This window comes from Curcuma longa, unplaced genomic scaffold (genome assembly GCF_044706935.1).
Source record: "Curcuma longa cultivar G26 ecotype Majalengka, Jawa Barat unplaced genomic scaffold, ITB_CL_G26_1.1 utg2798_np1212_758248_RagTag, whole genome shotgun sequence".
Classification (NCBI taxonomy): domain Eukaryota; kingdom Viridiplantae; phylum Streptophyta; class Magnoliopsida; order Zingiberales; family Zingiberaceae; genus Curcuma; species Curcuma longa.
In genome coordinates this window covers 723,976-742,889 of record NW_027435600.1, presented here as the reverse complement: position 1 = coordinate 742,889, position 18,914 = coordinate 723,976, and the positions used below count along the sequence as shown (strand labels likewise).

Here is an 18,914-nt window from a genome sequence, read left to right as displayed (position 1 = left end):
ATTATATTTTATAATTGTAATACATCAACACTTTTAAAATCAAATTATTCAACTTTAAAAACTCAAAAATATTTTATAAGTTGAAATTTTACAAAAAATTAAACATTAGTGTTGGTTAAATTTACACGATCTAACAGTTTAAATTTTAAATTTAAAGAGTTGACAACGAATTTAAATTTAAAATTTTAAATCTTGGCTCTTGATTTAGTTGAAATTAATAATGATCCATCAATTCCTAAAACTATATTTTTAATATTTATTCAAGAATACAATATAACTCAATTAATCAATCAAAATTTAAAATTTTCAACTCTAAATGTTCAAAAATATAATCAATAATTAAAAAATGAATTGGGTCTCACTTTCACTCACCATGCACTATAACTTCCGAAATTATATTTTAGGTACCAGAATCGAGCCTAAGCTTCCTCCAACCATAATTTTCGATGATAAGATCAACCAACATCGACGATAAGAACTATATTGCACAACTCCAGTGAGAGAAGAGGGTCAATGAACACGTTCCAATCGTAATATTTCCTTGCAAAAGGATACCAATGAGAGAAGAGGGTCAATGAACACGAACGGTGATGAATTGACCGGTTAAAATGACGGTGAAGATTTGATATTATTTTACCATCAAAACATACTATCAACACGATTATATTGATGACACCCAATCACGTTCAACACATGCATGGTGGTACGCGTGTGGTGGTCGCGATGAAGCAACAGCTGAGGGAGTGAGGGTTATCTATTGCTCTGATCGGAGCTGATCAGTTCAAATTAAAGCGTAGGGATTTAGAGGATATATAGAGGGAAATATTTAAAATGGCATAGTTGTTAGAGGGATTTAGTACTGTTCTTGGGACCAAGGGAATGGATCGATCCATCAATCAATTCGACCAGGGAATTGAAGATCGAGGCAGTAATTAGTTTGGCAACAAATATTACATTAATGTTGCGTCGATGATTACATATATATATATATGGCATACACAAGCTGGACACGTACGCACCATGCATGCATGACAAAGTAGATGGGAGGGGAGGGGAGGGGAGGGGAGGAAGGGTTGGGACTTGGGATTGGAGGAGACAAATTAAGAGACCAAACGACAACCACATCTTTTAATTAATTAATATAATCTCAAGTACATGTATTATTGACACTACTGTGTGTCAAACATATTGAGAGCCATGCATCATTATATATTCCACGTTCATATCCACATGTGAACTTGCAATATGACAAAATGTTATATTGATGCCACGTCATTTTATATATATATATATATATATATATATATATATATATATATATATATATATATATATATATATAAAAGAATTAATCAGCTCCTAAAACTCTTACAAGCACTATAAACAACAATAATTGTGTCGATCGAGATATCTATCTCGTGATAGTAAATTATTACCGGATTGGAAATCTCAAATTTACTCGCGCGTGTGATAAATAATATGTATGAGTTATATATATATATATATATATATATATATATATATGATTATGAAGCACGAGGAAGAGATTTTTAATTTAGTGTGGTGATTCACACGTACGGCGCCGGTCAACGAGCTCGCACATGAACGCGGTGCATGCCTAAACAGCGGCAATATTTCTGCTCCAATTCAATTCGATATGGCTTTCTTTTAAAACCCACCGTCTTCTTAATTTCCTTAATTTAATTAAGTAACTAATTAATATATATAATAATACTTTCAATCAACTATATATGGCCACGTCACGTGTGATGCAATTAATTAATAATTTACTCGGCTTAATTAATTCACGTCGCCATTTCAACACTAGTCTATTCTATTCATTAATGTCTAAAACTAATATGTTATCCGCCGTGTGTATTATATTCTCCATTTAGAACTGTCAAATGTCTAATTAATCTATGATAGGGCTGATTAATCCATCAAATATTCATTAATTATATAACGACGGGAGGATGAGATAGGACGGACCTGTAATTATATATATACTTTACAGAGACTTAATGATTGAATGGAGAAATCAAATTGACATGATGTCGATCGGCTTTCGGCTCGATCGGCATTATATTGATCATTAATCAGATGGCCGATATATAATTAAAGTGAAACTTGGTTGACATGCATTGCAAAATATATATAATATTATGGCCATTTACATAATTGGGGTGGCAAAGTGAATATCAATTATATATAAAAATATTTATATAATAGGAAAATAGTGGATAAATATATATAATTAAGAATGGGAGAACAACTCAATTTGACCGGCGTCTACAAATGCAAGAAGATGACGACAAGATGGACATAAACATGCCTTTCTGCAAAATTAATTAATTTGGAGATCTAGTGCTAAGCAATTATTCATTATTAAAAGATTTTATATATATATATATATATATATATATATATATATATATATATATATATATATATATATATATATATATATATATATATATATATATATATATATATAATTCTGTATTTCATTTAATAAGAAATATACATTGGACAGCTGGATGAGTAAAGGTGAACCAAATGATCGTAAACTAAGTAGATTAGTGAGTTTAGGTGGCTTGAAAAAGATGAATAATTAAACTAAGTAGAATATTAGATGAACCAAATGAACTCTAATGTAAAATTGACTCATGTAGGTCGAGGAGACTAAATAGATCAAAATAAATAAAAAGTTAGTTAGACAAAGTGAATTGAGTGAGATATATACGAGGTTTTAGGTATCTCGACAATTAGGTGAATCGAGTGGATACAATATTTTCTTGTGTTATCTAAATTAAACATGTAAATATAAGAATAAACACTCTATTTTATTTCATGACTCAAATTAAAAAAATAGTACGTATCTCTATAATTTATTTATTTATTTTACTTTTGTTTCGTAATTTAATTATTTTATTCTTTATAACTAGCTATGTTTTATTAAAGCAGCATATTCAAATTTAATTTCTCACATTTCAAACATTGGTATACATTCAATCATCCATGTTTTAACCTCACATTAAACTAGGAATTTTCTACTAATCCTATAGTTTCCACATCTTCTCGAATACACAATAAATTTATCTTACATGTTTCAATGAGTAAGAAAATTTGGAATATAGTATAAAGAAAGATTTAATATTTTATTTATGTTGCTATTTACCTAGCGATGATATCAAAAACATAAGGTGGTGCAACTAATTTTGAAGAATCACTCATATAATGATCACTTATATTTATATATCAAAGGGTATATTTGATAATTTATAGACAGCTAGAAAGAGCTTTAAAAGCAACAAGTTTGTGTTCCATATATAATTTTCTTTTTTTTTTTGTTTTGCAAAAAAAAAATGGTAATGGAGAAGATACATTAGCAAAGTGGTGGAAGCATAAAGAGTTGTCAACCACAGCTATTAACTTTATTAAAGCCAAATGCTTGTAAATTTTTGTCTAGAAAAAATTTAGAAAACTTTGATTCTTTTCTTCAATCTCTCCTGAGAAATTATATTCAACTCAATATATATAATTTATTTTATATTTAAAAAATTAAAGCTAACTAATTAATTCAGTGCAAACAAAAAAAGTATTAATTCTTACCAAATTTTGAATAAATATTATTTTGTAAAAGATTCTAAAAATATAGTTTAATTACGAAAATATTTCTTCTAGATTATCTTGTAAAGTTTGATCCAAAGTGGAGGAAGAATGATTCCTTGCTTTATGGGTAAGATATGCGTCAAGCAAGCAAGTGGAAGCTTTGTCCTAATTAAGAGTTTTCAAATTTCACATTAGTCCCAAAATTTAGTAATAATAGCTTTCTTAATATATTCCTACAATATTATTTTGAAAATCATCTTATATATATTTACATCTCAAACTGGATAATTAATGTTAATTAGTTTACCCATTGTGACTGTCGGTTTAAATTGTATTGTTTTAGTATTTGATAACAAAGTTTAAGTCAATTAGGAGTTGGAACTAATTTGTGGTCATTGAATGAATGTAAAACTTGAACAAATGAGCATGAAGTAATTTAGAGCTTCTATCACCAGTTAAAGTGTCAATTATCTAGAAGTCAATGAGTGCTTGAATGATCTCATCACATGCAATTGTTGAATGATCTCATATTCAGAGTACACATTTAATCATTTGAGAAAAATCTCTTAAGTTGGACCTGAAATAAACATAAGATTTATTCATTAAGTTAATTGGGTTAGTAATATTTAAAGTGAACCTTTTTCAAATTAAAATACGATCAATAATTAGATAATTTTTTAATTAAATTTGACACTATATATATATGATCGATTCTTAATTTTGATACGCCATTTGTAACCTCTCTAGCGGCCGGCCCATAGGCTATATATATATACATTTGATGGAAATGAGTATATAAAGAGATATGATATTTTGGGTCACCATATATGTCTAATATATATATATTTCATTCAAAATACATTATCATGTTTGATTTATATATTAATGCATGCATAAAAGATCCAAATTAAAATTTTCATTTATTAACAAAGACAAATGTATATATATATTTCGATTAATATATATGTATATAATTCATAAATATTTTAATATTATATAACTCAATTAATATACTTTATATAATTTATAAATATTTTAATATTGTATATCTCCAATATTAATGATCGATGCATATAATATATATATAAATTATTCTTAATTTCATCTATTTCTATTTTTTAATTTATATATTCATAACAATTTAATTAGACGTTGAGGATCATATATATCAAATTAAATTAAATGATGATGAAACATGCATGGGATGCAAATTAAAAGAAGGCTTTGCATATATGCTTTTGAGTAGTTTTGCCAGTTGACAATTGGCATAGTGGACAGTGTGTGAGCTGCACAAATTAATATAATGCATGGGTGACTCATGCATGTACACCATTTGAAGTTGGAACGCCACATATAAATATATATGATCGAACTTGTCTGAAGCAAAGCAAAGCAAAGCAAATCTAATCTCCGATCCGATGTGTACTTGCTTCTCGATCGCCCAACACGATCGATAGTCATATATCATTCTGCTCTTTGACTTAATTCATCCTTGTACTTCCACTATACTTAATAATTTCTTCTCTTAATTGTTTCTTGAATCCATAATTAAACAGCTAGCTTAGCTTTAACCTTCAACAGCTAGCGACAACAACAACAAAGTGCAACTGGGCAACAGTTCTTAATTGTTTCTCAGTTGGATCGATTCCAAAAAAGTAAATGCAGTTAAGTCAAGCTTTTGCCTGCATGGCCACATTGAAAAATCAAGTGTGAGGATTCTTTAAACTAACCCCTACGTACGTACGTCCTGGTGTTCATCATATATATGCTACCTCCGGCAGAAGACAAGAACCAATTTTCACTTTGTTTGGTCCAAATGGAGAACAAGTTAGTGGATCATACTGGTAATGTCTGGCCTTAGCTTCCTCAATAGCAAAACAATAAGAGAATTATATTATTAAAGACGAAGATAGATAGAAGTTAAGTTTGGAAATGGGAGGAAATATATATATATATATATATATATATATATGTGATCATCTTAAGTAACTGCAATTTGCTCTCGATTAATTAGGAATGACTATATATATATATATATATATATATATATATATATATATATATATATATATATATATATATATATATATAATATATATAAAAGTGTGGGAATTGGCGTGCCAACATTATATATATATATATCAACCACCGACAGCGCCAGAATAAAGAATCACAAGTTGTTGAAATTGTTTGTAGCATGCATGTTAATGGGGGCAAGCTAAGTCTCTTGTCCAACATATATATATATGTCTTTACAAATAGACCAACACCCTGGCTCTACTTGTTTCCAGCACATTCGATCAGTTTAGGTAATGGCGATGGCGACGAACCACAAATCCACAAAGAGAATCCATTTATGAACGAAGCCCACCACTACATCCAAAAGTGATGAAACATTATGAACACTCGGTTGAAAGTTTAACTTGATGAATTATTCAACAATTATGCATGCATTTAACCCAATATATAGATGAGAATAATTTTAATTAAACATGATCTTGTCGTTTGAATTTATAGCAGTTTCATAAAGCAAAATCAAAAGTGATGAAAATGGTAAATAGAATGTGAATCGATATATGTTCACCGTTATTGCCTTGATGTCGCTGGACAATCTAAAAAGGAAGAACAAGAAAAGTGCAATGGCTTGATCTTCCTTAGAAGTTAGGACGACGGTGGCCGAATTCCTCTTCCGGATGGGTGAAAGGTGAACCGATGCCTTAACCCCGGCCCTATGGGGACTACAATCCTAAATATAGATTTAGAATTCGAATTCATTAATTATCAGCTCATCAATAATAACTAAAAAGTAGGTTAATGAGTTTCTGCACATATAAAATCTACATCCAATTGAATCATCTCATAATTAAACTAATAGTTAGATTACTTTATTAGGCTAATTCCTTATGGCAAATCCGTGTGTTTCGACCTTTATTTGTAAGTTCACCTAATAGAGAAATAAAATCTAACAATCTCCTACTTATGCTACATATCATGATTCCGTATAAAACATAATTAAATTCCTTAGTTGAGCTCAATAATGTTAGTATTGATGGAATCAAAATATCTCCACAATGGTATGATATTATCCACTTTGGACCTAAACCCTCATGGTTTTGTTCTCTCCCCAAAAAGTCTCATACCAATGGAGATACTTTTTCATCCTTTTAACCCCATGATCTTTTCCATGTACTTTAGATTGAGACTATGTTTAATTACACCCTTGCAACCCAACAATCTCCCCCTCAAACAAAGAATCACAGGCCCCCCCAACGTCGTTTTGATGTTTGAATCTTTGACCACCTTTCCCCTCCCTCAACATTTGCGTGAGAGCCCTCGATCCACCAGGACTTTTTGCCCTTCGATCCACCCGACCTACTAGGACTTCTCACCTAGTCGCAACTAAAACTTTTTGCCCCTCGGTCCATCCGACATATTAGGACTTCTCACCTGGTGTCTGATCCTCTTGATTCAGACACGGGAGCACCCACTTCCTTTGTTTAAGGTTCAAACCACATGGTTAGATCTGGATCATGGCTCATCCGGCGGTTAGTCCGGTGAAGAGCGGTCTCGCTCTGATACCACTTGTTAGTACCGATGGAATCAAAATATCTCCACAATAGTATGATATTGTCCACTTTGGACCTAAGCCCTCATGACTTTGTTCTTGGGGTTTCCCCAGAAGACCTTATATCAATGGAGATACTTTTCATCATTTTAACCCCATGATCTTTTCCATGTACTTTAGATGTGGGACTATGTTTGCACCCTTGCAACCCAACAAATAATACTACTAAATGATATAAAAATACCGCTTAAAACAATCTAGTACATTAAATTTGATTTATTGGGTGTATAAGACTTTAACCTTTGTTATTGTACTAGTAACAAGCCTAAAGAGTAATCACAATATCAACGTCATCAATAACATAGATCTAATATGGATGTGTAGTATAAGAATTGCATGAATATAATACGAATATAAAGATATAAATACAAAATAATGAAAGTAAATAACTTTGCAAAATGAGATTTTTACTTTGCTCGATGTTGAATGTTTTAGATTGACACTTGAATGTATGAAAATGCAACAATATTATTCTTTAAAACTCCAACCAACTTTACTATAGTTAGGTTAACTACCCTTTCAATCTAAGTAGACACCTCCTATACCCATTTAGTATGAAGGCATTACACTCTTAGGAACCTAATATATATTAAAGCACCTTAGGTGTATATACTAGGTACTCACAAAGATAAACCTCCTAGATACCTTCCTAATGAACTTTCTAGCTTCGTCAATACCTCGGCCATGATAATTTCATCAAGGTCAACACTAGGAATGACCTTGCATACAACCTTGACTCTACTTCTAGACCTATGATTGGTTACATAGTTATATAGAACTCTATGATATGATGACACACTATCCTTAAATTTTGATTTGTATTCCAAATCCTTCATGTGCTTGGATAGTTCTTGCCTACCTAAGTCTAGAATTTCTTTCTTGCCTACCTAAGTCTAGAATTTCTTTCTTGGACCCTTTAAGCACATTTGTCATCTTCCTAAAGGTCTTCTCGAATTGATTAAGTCTTGATCTCAATGAAAATATCTTTCATCTTATAAAGTGGACAAGACCATGAGTTTATAAGATGAAAGATATCTCAATTGGTATAAAACCTTTTGGATTAGTTCAAAAATAAAACCATGAGAATTTATGTTCAAAATAGACAATATTATACTATTGTGGAGATATGTTGATTTCATCAGTATTACTAATTAGTATCAGAGTCATAGTCTATGTGGAACCATGTGGGGACCTTCAGAAAAAATGAAAGAGGTAAGAGAGGTCTGGAGCATGGGGATAATGATAAGGAGCTCCTAGTACAATCCATAATAAACTCTCAAGACAAATAATTCCTAGTAAGTCAGTTGGACCGGATACTACACCGTCTTGATGGATCAAGAGGACTGGATATTGAGGCAAGGAGGCCTGGTGGGTCAAGAGATCGGACGTCAAGCTGACCTTCATTGATGTATGGTGGTCTTTCGTTTGAAGGGAGGATTATTAGAATTACAATTAAAGTCTCACATTGAAAATACATGGAGAAGACCATGAGTTTATAAGATAGAAGATATCTTCATTTGTATGAGATTTTTTGAGTTGAGTCAAAAAATTAAACTATAAAAACTTAGGCCCAAAGTGGACTTGTGATACATCAATATTACAAACTAAAAGATCTACCAATTGGATCTAGTTATCATCATGAATAAGACTACAACTGTAAATTGAATGCAATGATAATCAAAGGGTTGACTTGAATTGAGAGTCAATGTCATTGCGTCTTACTTGTTGTTGAAGAGGTTCCTGCAATATAGTGGAAGTCTTTCTGCAAGGATCAGACGTTCTTCTCAATGGAAAAGAGTAGAGAAAGAAGAAGCTCTTGATTTCAAGATCATGCCCAAATGAATCGAGGCTTCTTTCTTATATATCGGTCCATCTTGCATAGACCATTCACATAAAATTTATATCCATTAACAACCTATTAATGTTTAACGGATCTACACATTGAGTCAACATCCAATAATCTAATTAAACTCCCTTTCAAATTACAAATATTAGAATACTTATTTAAGATTTAATTTTTTATAATAATTATTGTGAATATTAATTCAAATATAAATCCATCGTGCAGAGATTTAATCCTTTCATACCAAACAAATTAAACAAAATAGAACAAAACAAAAGCTCAAATGGAAGTAAAAAGTGAGTAGGAGAATAATCTTAGTGGCCACTTTGTCATATCACACCACCACTGCATTTGCTTCCATAGTTTGACTTAAATGTATACAACACCTTCAAACCAATCTCATTCTTGCGCAGCCTTATTTATTAGGTGTTACTTCCACAAAGATGAGCTTATTCTATGTTCTCAGCTAGTTGTGGAAACTTTATGCCTTCTTTTACTTGTTCAAGAACCATGGGATCTCTTTAACTGAGATGACACCAAGCCACTACACTTTGCTGCAAAGACTGCATTCCTTTTTTCCCCTTCTTTATTCCTTGCAGCTCATCCGGAGAATATAACCAGATATGGCAGGTTCCCCCCATGGATGAAATTCGAGCTTCTTAATTCAGGCCCCCATCGCCATCAATCTCACTGCTTCTCTCCACCTCTTTGCCTTAATTGATAAAGGTCAAGAACTCACGCTCGAGTCCAATCTCCCCTTGACATTCTAATAGAAAGAAACAAAACAAATGAGGTCAAACCAATCATAAAATAAAGTTCGATAAGATTCTCTTTCTATCTTAATATATATATATATACATACATGTTAGTGGCATCTTATATGTTTATCATTTCGACTATGTATGTATACGAAATGTTCTCTTTAAGTACATTGAAAATTTCAGCAGATAAGAAATTTTTACATTAACTCTAGAAGTCTCCTGCATATTCTCTCTACTTAATTTCTAGTTCACACTATTTGTTCACTTCATAATATGAGAAAATGAACCATACACTGTTACCTTTATTACTCTTCCTAAGTTTAATTTCTTCAGAATGAGGTCTAGTTCTTGTGCATGGTAGAGAGAAGAAGAGAGTTTTACCTGCCTTGCAGCAGTAGTTGATAATTTTTCCTTAGGTATAGAATTATGTATGAAGAGAGAAAATTAAATTAAAATATATGTATATATATATATGCCATGAAAGTCTTTTCTTGCTGGAAATTGCTACTTGTTTTTCATCCATCCTGTTGCCTACAGAGTGCCACTTGGGGTCAGACATAAGCAGTCGTCACCACCCAAAAATATTATTAATCCCACAAGGAGGATGAGAGCAGTGCCCCTACCAACTTCGAATTAAATATATATATATGTACAGTAATCCCTTCCCTTGAGACCTATAAATAGAGGCTCGAGCTCCACCTCTCCCTTGCCCAACACAAATTACTACTTAGTAGCTAGCACCTCTGCCTTTCACCTCCCCAGAGCAGAAAGCATTAATGGCAAGGCTATCGGACCCGCTGGTGGTCGGTCGGGTGATCGGGGAAGTGATCGACGCATTCAACCCGACTATGAAGATGATTGTGACCTACAACTGCAACAAGCTGGTTTGCAATGGCCATGAGTTGTTCCCCTCTGCAGTGGTGAGCAAGCCCAGGGTGGAGGTCCAAGGAGGTGACATGAGATCCTTCTTCACGCTGGTAATGCATGTGACCAGTCGCTTCCATCTCAATATAATTCATCCATTTCTTCTTCGTCGCACACGGTTGACAAATTAATTAATTGCCGTGGCATTTATACGAACGACAGGTTATGACAGACCCAGATGTGCCAGGGCCGAGTGATCCGTACCTGAGGGAGCACGTCCACTGGTAATTAATTAGCTAGTGTGATTTATATATAATCGATATGATTAGCAAAATTAGTGATTGGATGCAAGTGAATCTCGTAAAGACATGGACACAATCTTGGAGACAGTGATATATGTGCCTTTTATAGTGACTGACCATTTGCCTTTAATTTGTTTCATGAATTAATTCTGGATGGAATGTAATTAATGCAGGATCGTGACTGACATTCCTGGCACGACCGATGCTTCTTTTGGTGGGCCAATTCTACTCGCTCCACTCTGCGTTAATTACTCGTATTGTTCGATAGAGATTTTCGCTAGCTAGCTAGCTGATGATATCGATCGCTGTTGTCGTTTCACGAATTAATGTGGCAGGGAAGGAGGTGTTGAGCTACGAGAGCCCTCGGCCGAGCATCGGAATCCACCGGTTCATCTTCGTGCTGTTCCAGCAGAAGCGGCGGCAGTCGGTGGCAGCGGCGCCGGCGATGAGAGACCGTTTCAGCACGCGGCGGTTCGCGGAGGACAACGACCTTGGGCTCCCGGTGGCCGCCGTCTACTTCAACGGGCAGCGGGAGACGGCGGCGAGGCGGCGCTAGCTGATGGGATGCGCGCGGCAGCTAGCTAGCTAGCGCATGCAGTGTGGGAGCTGTGCGTCCGTGTCATTGGGCATTATATTATATTATATTAGCTAGATTTAGTAGCTAGCATCAAAGTGAAGTCAGGTGTCTTTGTCTGCCAAATAAGTGAAAGCTAGCTATTGCTTTGTAGATGTGGTGTTGGAATTGGAGTGAGATCGAGCAGCATGTAATGTGTCGAGTGTTTGCGTGTGGGTCTACTGGAGGGTTCGCCTGGTCGCTTTACGTGTCGACAAGGGCAATGCACGGCGTAGACGCCCACTCGGGATGTCTCGCTTTGCTTTGCTTTGCCTTGCCAACGTTTTTCTCTTGTTTAAATTTGATTGTGAATTGTGATTGGAGCATGCATGCATGCATGCGTATTCATGGCCATGATATATATATATATATATATATATATATATTTTATATATATAATGGTCATGGAACGGAATTAATGGTTGTTAATTAATTTGCAGCAATTAATATTTGCATGCCTCGCCTTGACTGTCGTGCATGTCAACTCACCCGTCCGATCCATCTTTAATTTGATCAGCTAGCAGTAGCCGCAGTTGCCAATTTTTGACCACATTCAGCCATTCCAGGACTCACAGATTGACGACTGTTGGATCATGTGTGGCGGCGTGAGTCCCGAGTAGCTAGCTACGAGTAATTGGCCTGAGGCCCCTAGATCACCCGAAAGGGCAAGCAGTCCATGCTACTAAAAGATTTTGTACTTGAAGCTTTAACATTATTAATTAGAATAAAACTACTGGCATGACACACCAGCACTTGGACCATGCATCTATTTCTTTGTTTCTCAAGACTGGTAAAAGTTATATATATATATATAAGGGATCGAGTGCTCCGATATCGGTAATTAATGGTTGTAGTCTCGTAAGAAAGTTTTGTCAGCTGAGCCATCGAGCTATCTATTACTAGCTTGTCAGGATCCTCATGTTCCATTGTCTCGTCGAGATCAGGCCAATCAGTTGATTTCTTTTACCTTTGGGCCAGTGGTCAGATAGGCATCGAGCTATCTTTTAATTTGTTTGAGATCTCAAAACACACAATTCTAGAATTTAATGAACTGGAATTAATTAATTATATCGCATGCCTTGGAGCTTATTATAGTTGGCTCTGGTACGTACCATCCTTTTAGCCCAAGGAAGAATGGCTAGCTTCCTCCTGGTGCTTGGACTTGCTTCGCCGATGCCATCCTTCAGCTATATATATGCATCATCATTTTCATTTGTCAGAGCAAATTAAGCCATCCAGGGTTCGAGTTGATATATGGATATTGAATTATCTATATCAATGAATGATTTTCACCTTAATTAAATTTTCGAACAGACCATGGTTACAGTCGTCTCTGCCATGGATCCACCATATAAAAGTGTTTCGCAGATCCATTGATGATATTTTACCCAGAAGGTGGCATGCATCACCTTTGCTGAAAGATGCTTTTCCGGTTTTTAATTAGATCTCAGGCTGGGAGGATCCTGTAAAGGCATTGCCCTGGCAGTGGCAGTCTGGCTTCCAGTACCCTTCCACAATCTGCAGGAAAATGGAAATTAATATGATGAGCATATATAGTAAGTAATATTGTTAATTATGCAGTTAATTAAATTGCATAAATGAATATTATATTATATTATATTTTGCAACAGATCGAGAAAATAGGAGCTACTTAAAGTACGTCGATGCTAATGCAAGCAGTACTATTGAGTCAGTGTATCTGTGCTTGCGATTGCCTTGGCTTGATATATAGAAATACTTTTTAGTCACTTCTACATATATATCCACTATATATATATGCAACCTTAATTTTAAGATGTGCATGAGCTTATTGCAATATTATTGTGCTAATTATATATCTTTGTATCTTTTTGAATTGAAACTAATTTAGTTTAACTGATTCAGGGTACTGTATGGTTTATGATATGTAAGTAGCCAGAACTTTACTCTTCCTCTGGATGGGTGGACCTAGAACTAAAACTTAACTTTTGTTTATTGTTTAGGGTACGTGCAGTCCAGTGACGGATAAATTGTATATGTTAAACCATATATTTGGCCAAAGTGATATTTGTCGTACGTAGAGGATGGAAAGTAATTTTCAATGTCAACTTTCACTACGTTTAGTAGATTGGAGTCGACGGTTTACTTTGGAGGCAATTCAATAAGGTGGGTGCTTCTCTCGGACTTCTTTTTTTATAACTCTTTTTATAAATAATTTTTTTTAAAAAAATCTTTGATGAAATAAGTAAGTTATCCTAAATTGAGTTTAAAATAATATTTTACTTCTAGTAATGATGAAAAATAATAGTTAGCATGTGTATCATGCTAATGGTGCGGTCTAACTAGCATGAAAATAAAAAAGTATACTAAACTTGAGGTGGATTTTTTTTTTTAAAAAAAAGTAACTTTGAAATATGTAAAAGAAATATTTTCTAAAAAAAAGGAAGAAGTTAATTTTGTAAAGTCAATTATACGATTTTTAAATATTAAGAGACACTTCGGACTACATAATTATAGTAGTATAAAGGGCCGGCCGGGTTGACCAAACTCTTAATTAGTAGCATGATGGAAAATTTAGTCCAAAAAAAGTTGAGGACTAGCTTGGCAATTGTTGGAGAAGTTCAATTGAGTTCTTGGCTAGTTGTTCTTGGCTAGTTGTTTATATGGTCAAGTTGGTGGAAAATGCATAAAAGCATTTGAAGAGCAAAAGGTGGAGCTAGCCTTTAGATAGGCAAACAATGACTTGGAATTATAAGACATTATTTGACGAAAAAAAGACAAGCAAGTTGTGAGAGATTATGAGAGACTATAATCGTGAGGTTCACATTATGAAAACATGTGATGATGTATTGACTTGTAGAAGCCTTTGATTAAGGAATAGGTGGTTCCTTATCATAATTGATATTCAAGTTTGATCATGGAGTTTTGCATAGGCTTGCGAGACCATAATCCAAGTGAAGTCAAAATCTTAGAGAAGATTTAGTTGATTAAAAGTGACCCTAATTGATTGGAGGGCTAAGTGGATTGAGCAATCGGTCAAAAGCGCTTTCCTTAAAGAACAAAGTATTTTTATTTAGACTCAAATTAACTAAATTAAGATTCAATCAACTAGACATTAGGGTAGCTTATTGGAAGCTTGTTCATTCGGCGATTGAGTGTTGGCTATATAATGACTAGATTTTGAATTCAACAAAGCCTTAATTTTGTTTAAAGATACAACTATGCAAAAGAGCTCAAGCTCAAGCAAAGGGTGGCAGTTCAGACAAAGAAGGTGGATGAGTTTGAAAAGAAGACCAAAAAAAAAAAAAACTCCTAGATGAGAGATTCCTGAGCTCAAGTAAGATATGAATGATCTTCTAGGTTTTCTTCTTGACAAGTAATGCAACCCCTGAATTATACATAGTGTTACTTTTGTGTAACATCTTTACTCTTCTTCTTTCTTGTATTGCTTAATTGTTTGTATACAACTTGTAATCTGTTGTAATAAAGTTTCTTCGCCTTCGAGGTTTGTCCGAGAAGAAGAAGATATAGTGGAAGAGTGAGCTGAGTGAAAATCCTTGGATTAATCGCTTCAAGGAGGCGAATACTAAGTAAATCCTTCGCGTTGGCATTGTTGAGTTGAGAGGGTGTGTAGCGAGGATTCTTCATCGACGAAAGTTCAAACTTGATCAAGTATGTAAATTTTACTGATACTTATCCATTCGGCTAATCCCTATCAGTTATACCTGAACTCAACAATCATGGTAACAAATCTGTGATCAACACTAATACCATGAATATGAATTGGAAGGAAAATCTTAAATGTAAATTAGAAGATGAAATTTAAACAGCTAAATGGACACACTAGAACGACGTCAAATAAAACACTATTAGAGTGCACTTTGTCGGTCGGTATCAATCCAACTTGGGTGGTAATAACTGATCTCGACAACCATCTATATATCTTAACTTCAGGCTCAGAAATTGATTATACTGTTACTCCAAAGAAGGAAAAAAAAATTGACATTGACAAATATAGGCTTACATATGTTGCATTAAGCAACCAAAGCACATAGTTAGCAACCAAAATTTCCTGTCCTGTCCCAAATATAGTAATAATAGCAAACAAATTATTGATTAGCAGACTAATCATCCACAAATCTAAGCTTAATTAACCAAATTTGGAACTCTGTTCTTGACACTAACTAAATAGGAGAACAAGTTAGCACCAATAACATTGATTGATAACGGATCAGTTAGCAATGCCATGTCTTCGTAGAAGATAAATTCTTAATAATTATTGTAACAAAGAGCAGAAACTATATCCCATAAATAATTCTTACACTCTTCAGGCACTTAGGAATAATGTCTTCTCCATATGGGACAAGTCTGCGATGCATTGGACTATATTGAACTGCAAATGATAACTTAAGCAATGGAACGAGGGAGATGGAGAGAGTAAGATTTTGAACATGCACTTTATTATGTACGTAGTATCAGAAAATTTCATCTCATTAGCATCAGAATATCGGTACAAGTTATAGAAAGATAGTGGTAGCATGACTTCTACCCAGTATATATTTAATTTGCATAACTTATATATATATAAAACATATATAACTTATCAGAATCAACCTTTTTCCAGAACTATTAGATTTAATCCTACGAAATATCAAAGAGGTATCTAACAAAGAATCATCTAGATGCCAATTCTTCACCATCTCATAAAAAGTCATTACTGTAAGCCAACACCAAAGTATGATTTTTATATAAATCAAAGTGAGGAAGAAAATATCAGCTTGTATATACACAATTCTCTAGAAAGAATAGGTTGACTGAATGCAAAGACAAGTATGACTTACTTTCTATTTTTTCCTATAACATTGAAACGGTAGCAAAGGTTGCAGATGAATTAGTTTCAAATGACTTCTTCTAAGAGTATGATCTACTTTCCTTTTCCTTTTCCTTCTCTCACATTGAAACTATCCTTACAAGTCGTGCAAGACGATCCAACAAATAGGTTCTACCATACTTGTTTCTTATTGTCATGCTACGTCCATTGAAATTTTCAACTCATTTATATTTGAACATCGGAACAATCATGATCAAGTACCATCAAGACAACCTATTCAATGATAGAACATTACTGGAGGAACTTGAAAGCCATGGCCATTGAGGAATGGTATTATTACCTGCGGTTGCTCAACCAGGTCATTATACAGAGCATATTCCGCCTTGTAGTCGTGCAAGTCCAGTTCCTTCTTCTGGTTGGTATGGTAATGATGCTTAGCATCCGATGACTTCCCAAACCCAAAGATGCTAACTTGATCACAAATTCCCACAGCGAGCATCACTGCCTGCATCCCTGATGAGTAGTGGAACAATTTCTCATCATGAAATTTCTTCCACTCCTCCAGGGGCTTCCCTGTCTCCTCAACAAACAGCTTTAGCGAGTAGTACTTGGCAATCCTAGTACAAAGCATGTCGAATCGCAAATCCGTAACAAGGAGAGGTGCCTTATGCGAAGAATTGCAGATAGTGAAGTCGAGAAAATGAAGACCCTGGCAAATGTACATGACAATGGGGACGTTCTCGCCGTAGGGGTGGCAGAAGCAACCCTCTCTTCGAGCACAGACATGGAGGATATTGCTATTGACGAAGGAAAGGCCAGTCTTTGAGCCAACATTCCGGTGGTATCCATGGACACGAGCATTATTCAGCCGGATAACGAGGTTATGAGCATCAATTAGCTCACCGTGGTCATTCTTCATCAGGATTCCGCTGTTGCCGACCACGGCGCAGGAGTTGAACCGCTGCAGCGAGACGGGGCGGCCGAAGTGGAGATCTATAGGGCGTTTTATGAGCCTGACGAGCTCAGGCATGACCTCCAGCTGGAGGCTTCGCTTCTGGAACCAGTCGCGAAGGGAGCGGCGGAACTCTGGGTATAAACCCATGTACTTCGGGGCACGAAACTGAGCCGGTAGCCTAACGCGCCTCCACGGTTTGTGGTGGTTCTCCCGGCGCCAAGGGGAATAAGACCAGAATCTCCTTCTGCCGAATCCACCTTCGTAAACTGACGTAAAGGTAAAGCTCCCCTCGAGGAGGCTCTCTGTGTCCGTTCGCAACTCCGCCTCCCCAACCTCCGTCGTCGCCATCCTAATCAACGTAGCATTGGGGCTGCACGGAAGAGGCGTCACCACATTTGGAGCGTCCTCCGGCGTCGACGCGGTGGGACGGCCACCGAGGAAAAACTCCCAAAGACTGAAGACGGAGAACGCGGCGACAAGGAGCAACAAGGCAAAGCGCAAGCGGAGCGATTGCCTCATCGGGCAAACCACAGTTAAGACGACGCGATGGTGACCTCTATTTTTCCGATAAAGGAGCCCGCCTCGACGGAGGAACACTCCTCGGAGCTAAGACGGCGCCCGGCAACCGGCGTTAAGGGCTTTCTGTAGGTCGGCTCGGAAAAGGAAAGCCGTTGAGGACGGGTCGAGCCGGGACAGGCGACGGGGAATTGCGTTGACTAATTTTAATGGGCAAAAATTAAAAAGGGCCCTTTAATTTTTGTTAATTGCCAAAAGGCCGTCTCGAATCGATTAAAAAAATTACAATGTTTTTTTACCTTTTTTTTCTTAAAAATATTCTTATTATAATACTATTATAGTAATTTTATTTTAAAAATGTATGATAATTTTATTTAAAATTGCTACACCATAGAGTAATTAAATTATTTATTGTATTAGCTTTGACCAAAACTATTATATGTGTTTTGAACAAAATTATTTTAAAAATATTGAAGCAAAAGAGTAATTTTGATCAAATTAAAAAAAGATATTTTAAGATAAACGATCGTAGCAATTTTGATTTAGCAAGAGCAATGATAAAATTTACATTGTAGAGTTTGGTCAGAATTACTAAATAAGACTGAAATAAGAATATTTTTAATGTTGTTTTAATTTTTTTTTAACAAATGGGGTGTTTTTTTAATGATGAATCTAATTTTAATTTTAGATTAATAAACTCTAACCTCAAGTTGGTAGAATCTCTGGAGGGCAGTAAGAGCTCCAATTTTTAGCTTAATTTCCCTTGGATTAGACATGCCCAGGTTCGAATCGAACCTAGACCCAAATCATTACTGGGTCAATGGGTCATTTAAATTTAGGTTTCTCTTTGAACTGCACCGGGACAGACAACTATTATGGCTAGCTAAGAAGCTCAACTATCAAAGATCTATTACCACACCTTATAACTCGTATCTATCATATAACATTGATTCGCTCGGGATCTCTGACTTGACCTTGATTCCTCGCATGAGGCTACTTGTCACAACATATTC

The 18,914-nt window shown here is 35.1% G+C and overlaps 2 protein-coding genes across 2 annotated transcripts; one reads left to right on the top strand and one right to left on the bottom strand.

The window, feature by feature from the left end:
• Positions 1-10,563: 10,563 nt before the first annotated feature.
• On the top strand, positions 10,564-11,951 carry LOC141820176 (CEN-like protein 2). The gene is made up of 4 exons (XM_074707451.1): positions 10,564-10,818; positions 10,928-10,989; positions 11,181-11,221; positions 11,343-11,951. Exons 1-4 carry the CDS (start codon positions 10,618-10,620, stop codon positions 11,561-11,563), a joined length of 525 nt encoding a protein of 174 aa, XP_074563552.1. The 5' UTR covers positions 10,564-10,617; the 3' UTR covers positions 11,564-11,951.
• Positions 11,952-15,257: 3,306 nt separating this feature from the next.
• On the bottom strand, positions 15,258-18,052 carry LOC141820227 (beta-1,6-galactosyltransferase GALT29A-like). The gene is made up of 2 exons (XM_074707513.1): positions 16,771-18,052; positions 15,258-15,324 (listed from the first exon to the last, which is right to left on the bottom strand). Exons 1-2 carry the CDS (start codon positions 17,902-17,904, stop codon positions 15,319-15,321), a joined length of 1,140 nt encoding a protein of 379 aa, XP_074563614.1. The 5' UTR covers positions 17,905-18,052; the 3' UTR covers positions 15,258-15,318.
• Between the last annotated feature and the right edge of the window lie 862 nt (positions 18,053-18,914).

Bases quoted from the DNA above. Each gene is read 5' to 3' on its own strand.
- LOC141820176 (XM_074707451.1), top strand. From the start codon at position 10,618: ATGGCAAGGCTATCGGACCCGCTGGTGGTCGGTCGGGTGATCGGGGAA. The intron at 10,819-10,927 runs GTAATGCATGTG...TACGAACGACAG, and splicing joins TGAGATCCTTCTTCACGCTG to GTTATGACAGACCCAGATGT. The intron at 10,990-11,180 runs GTAATTAATTAG...TAATTAATGCAG, and splicing joins CTGAGGGAGCACGTCCACTG to GATCGTGACTGACATTCCTG.
- LOC141820227 (XM_074707513.1), bottom strand. From the start codon at position 17,904: ATGAGGCAATCGCTCCGCTTGCGCTTTGCCTTGTTGCTCCTTGTCGCC.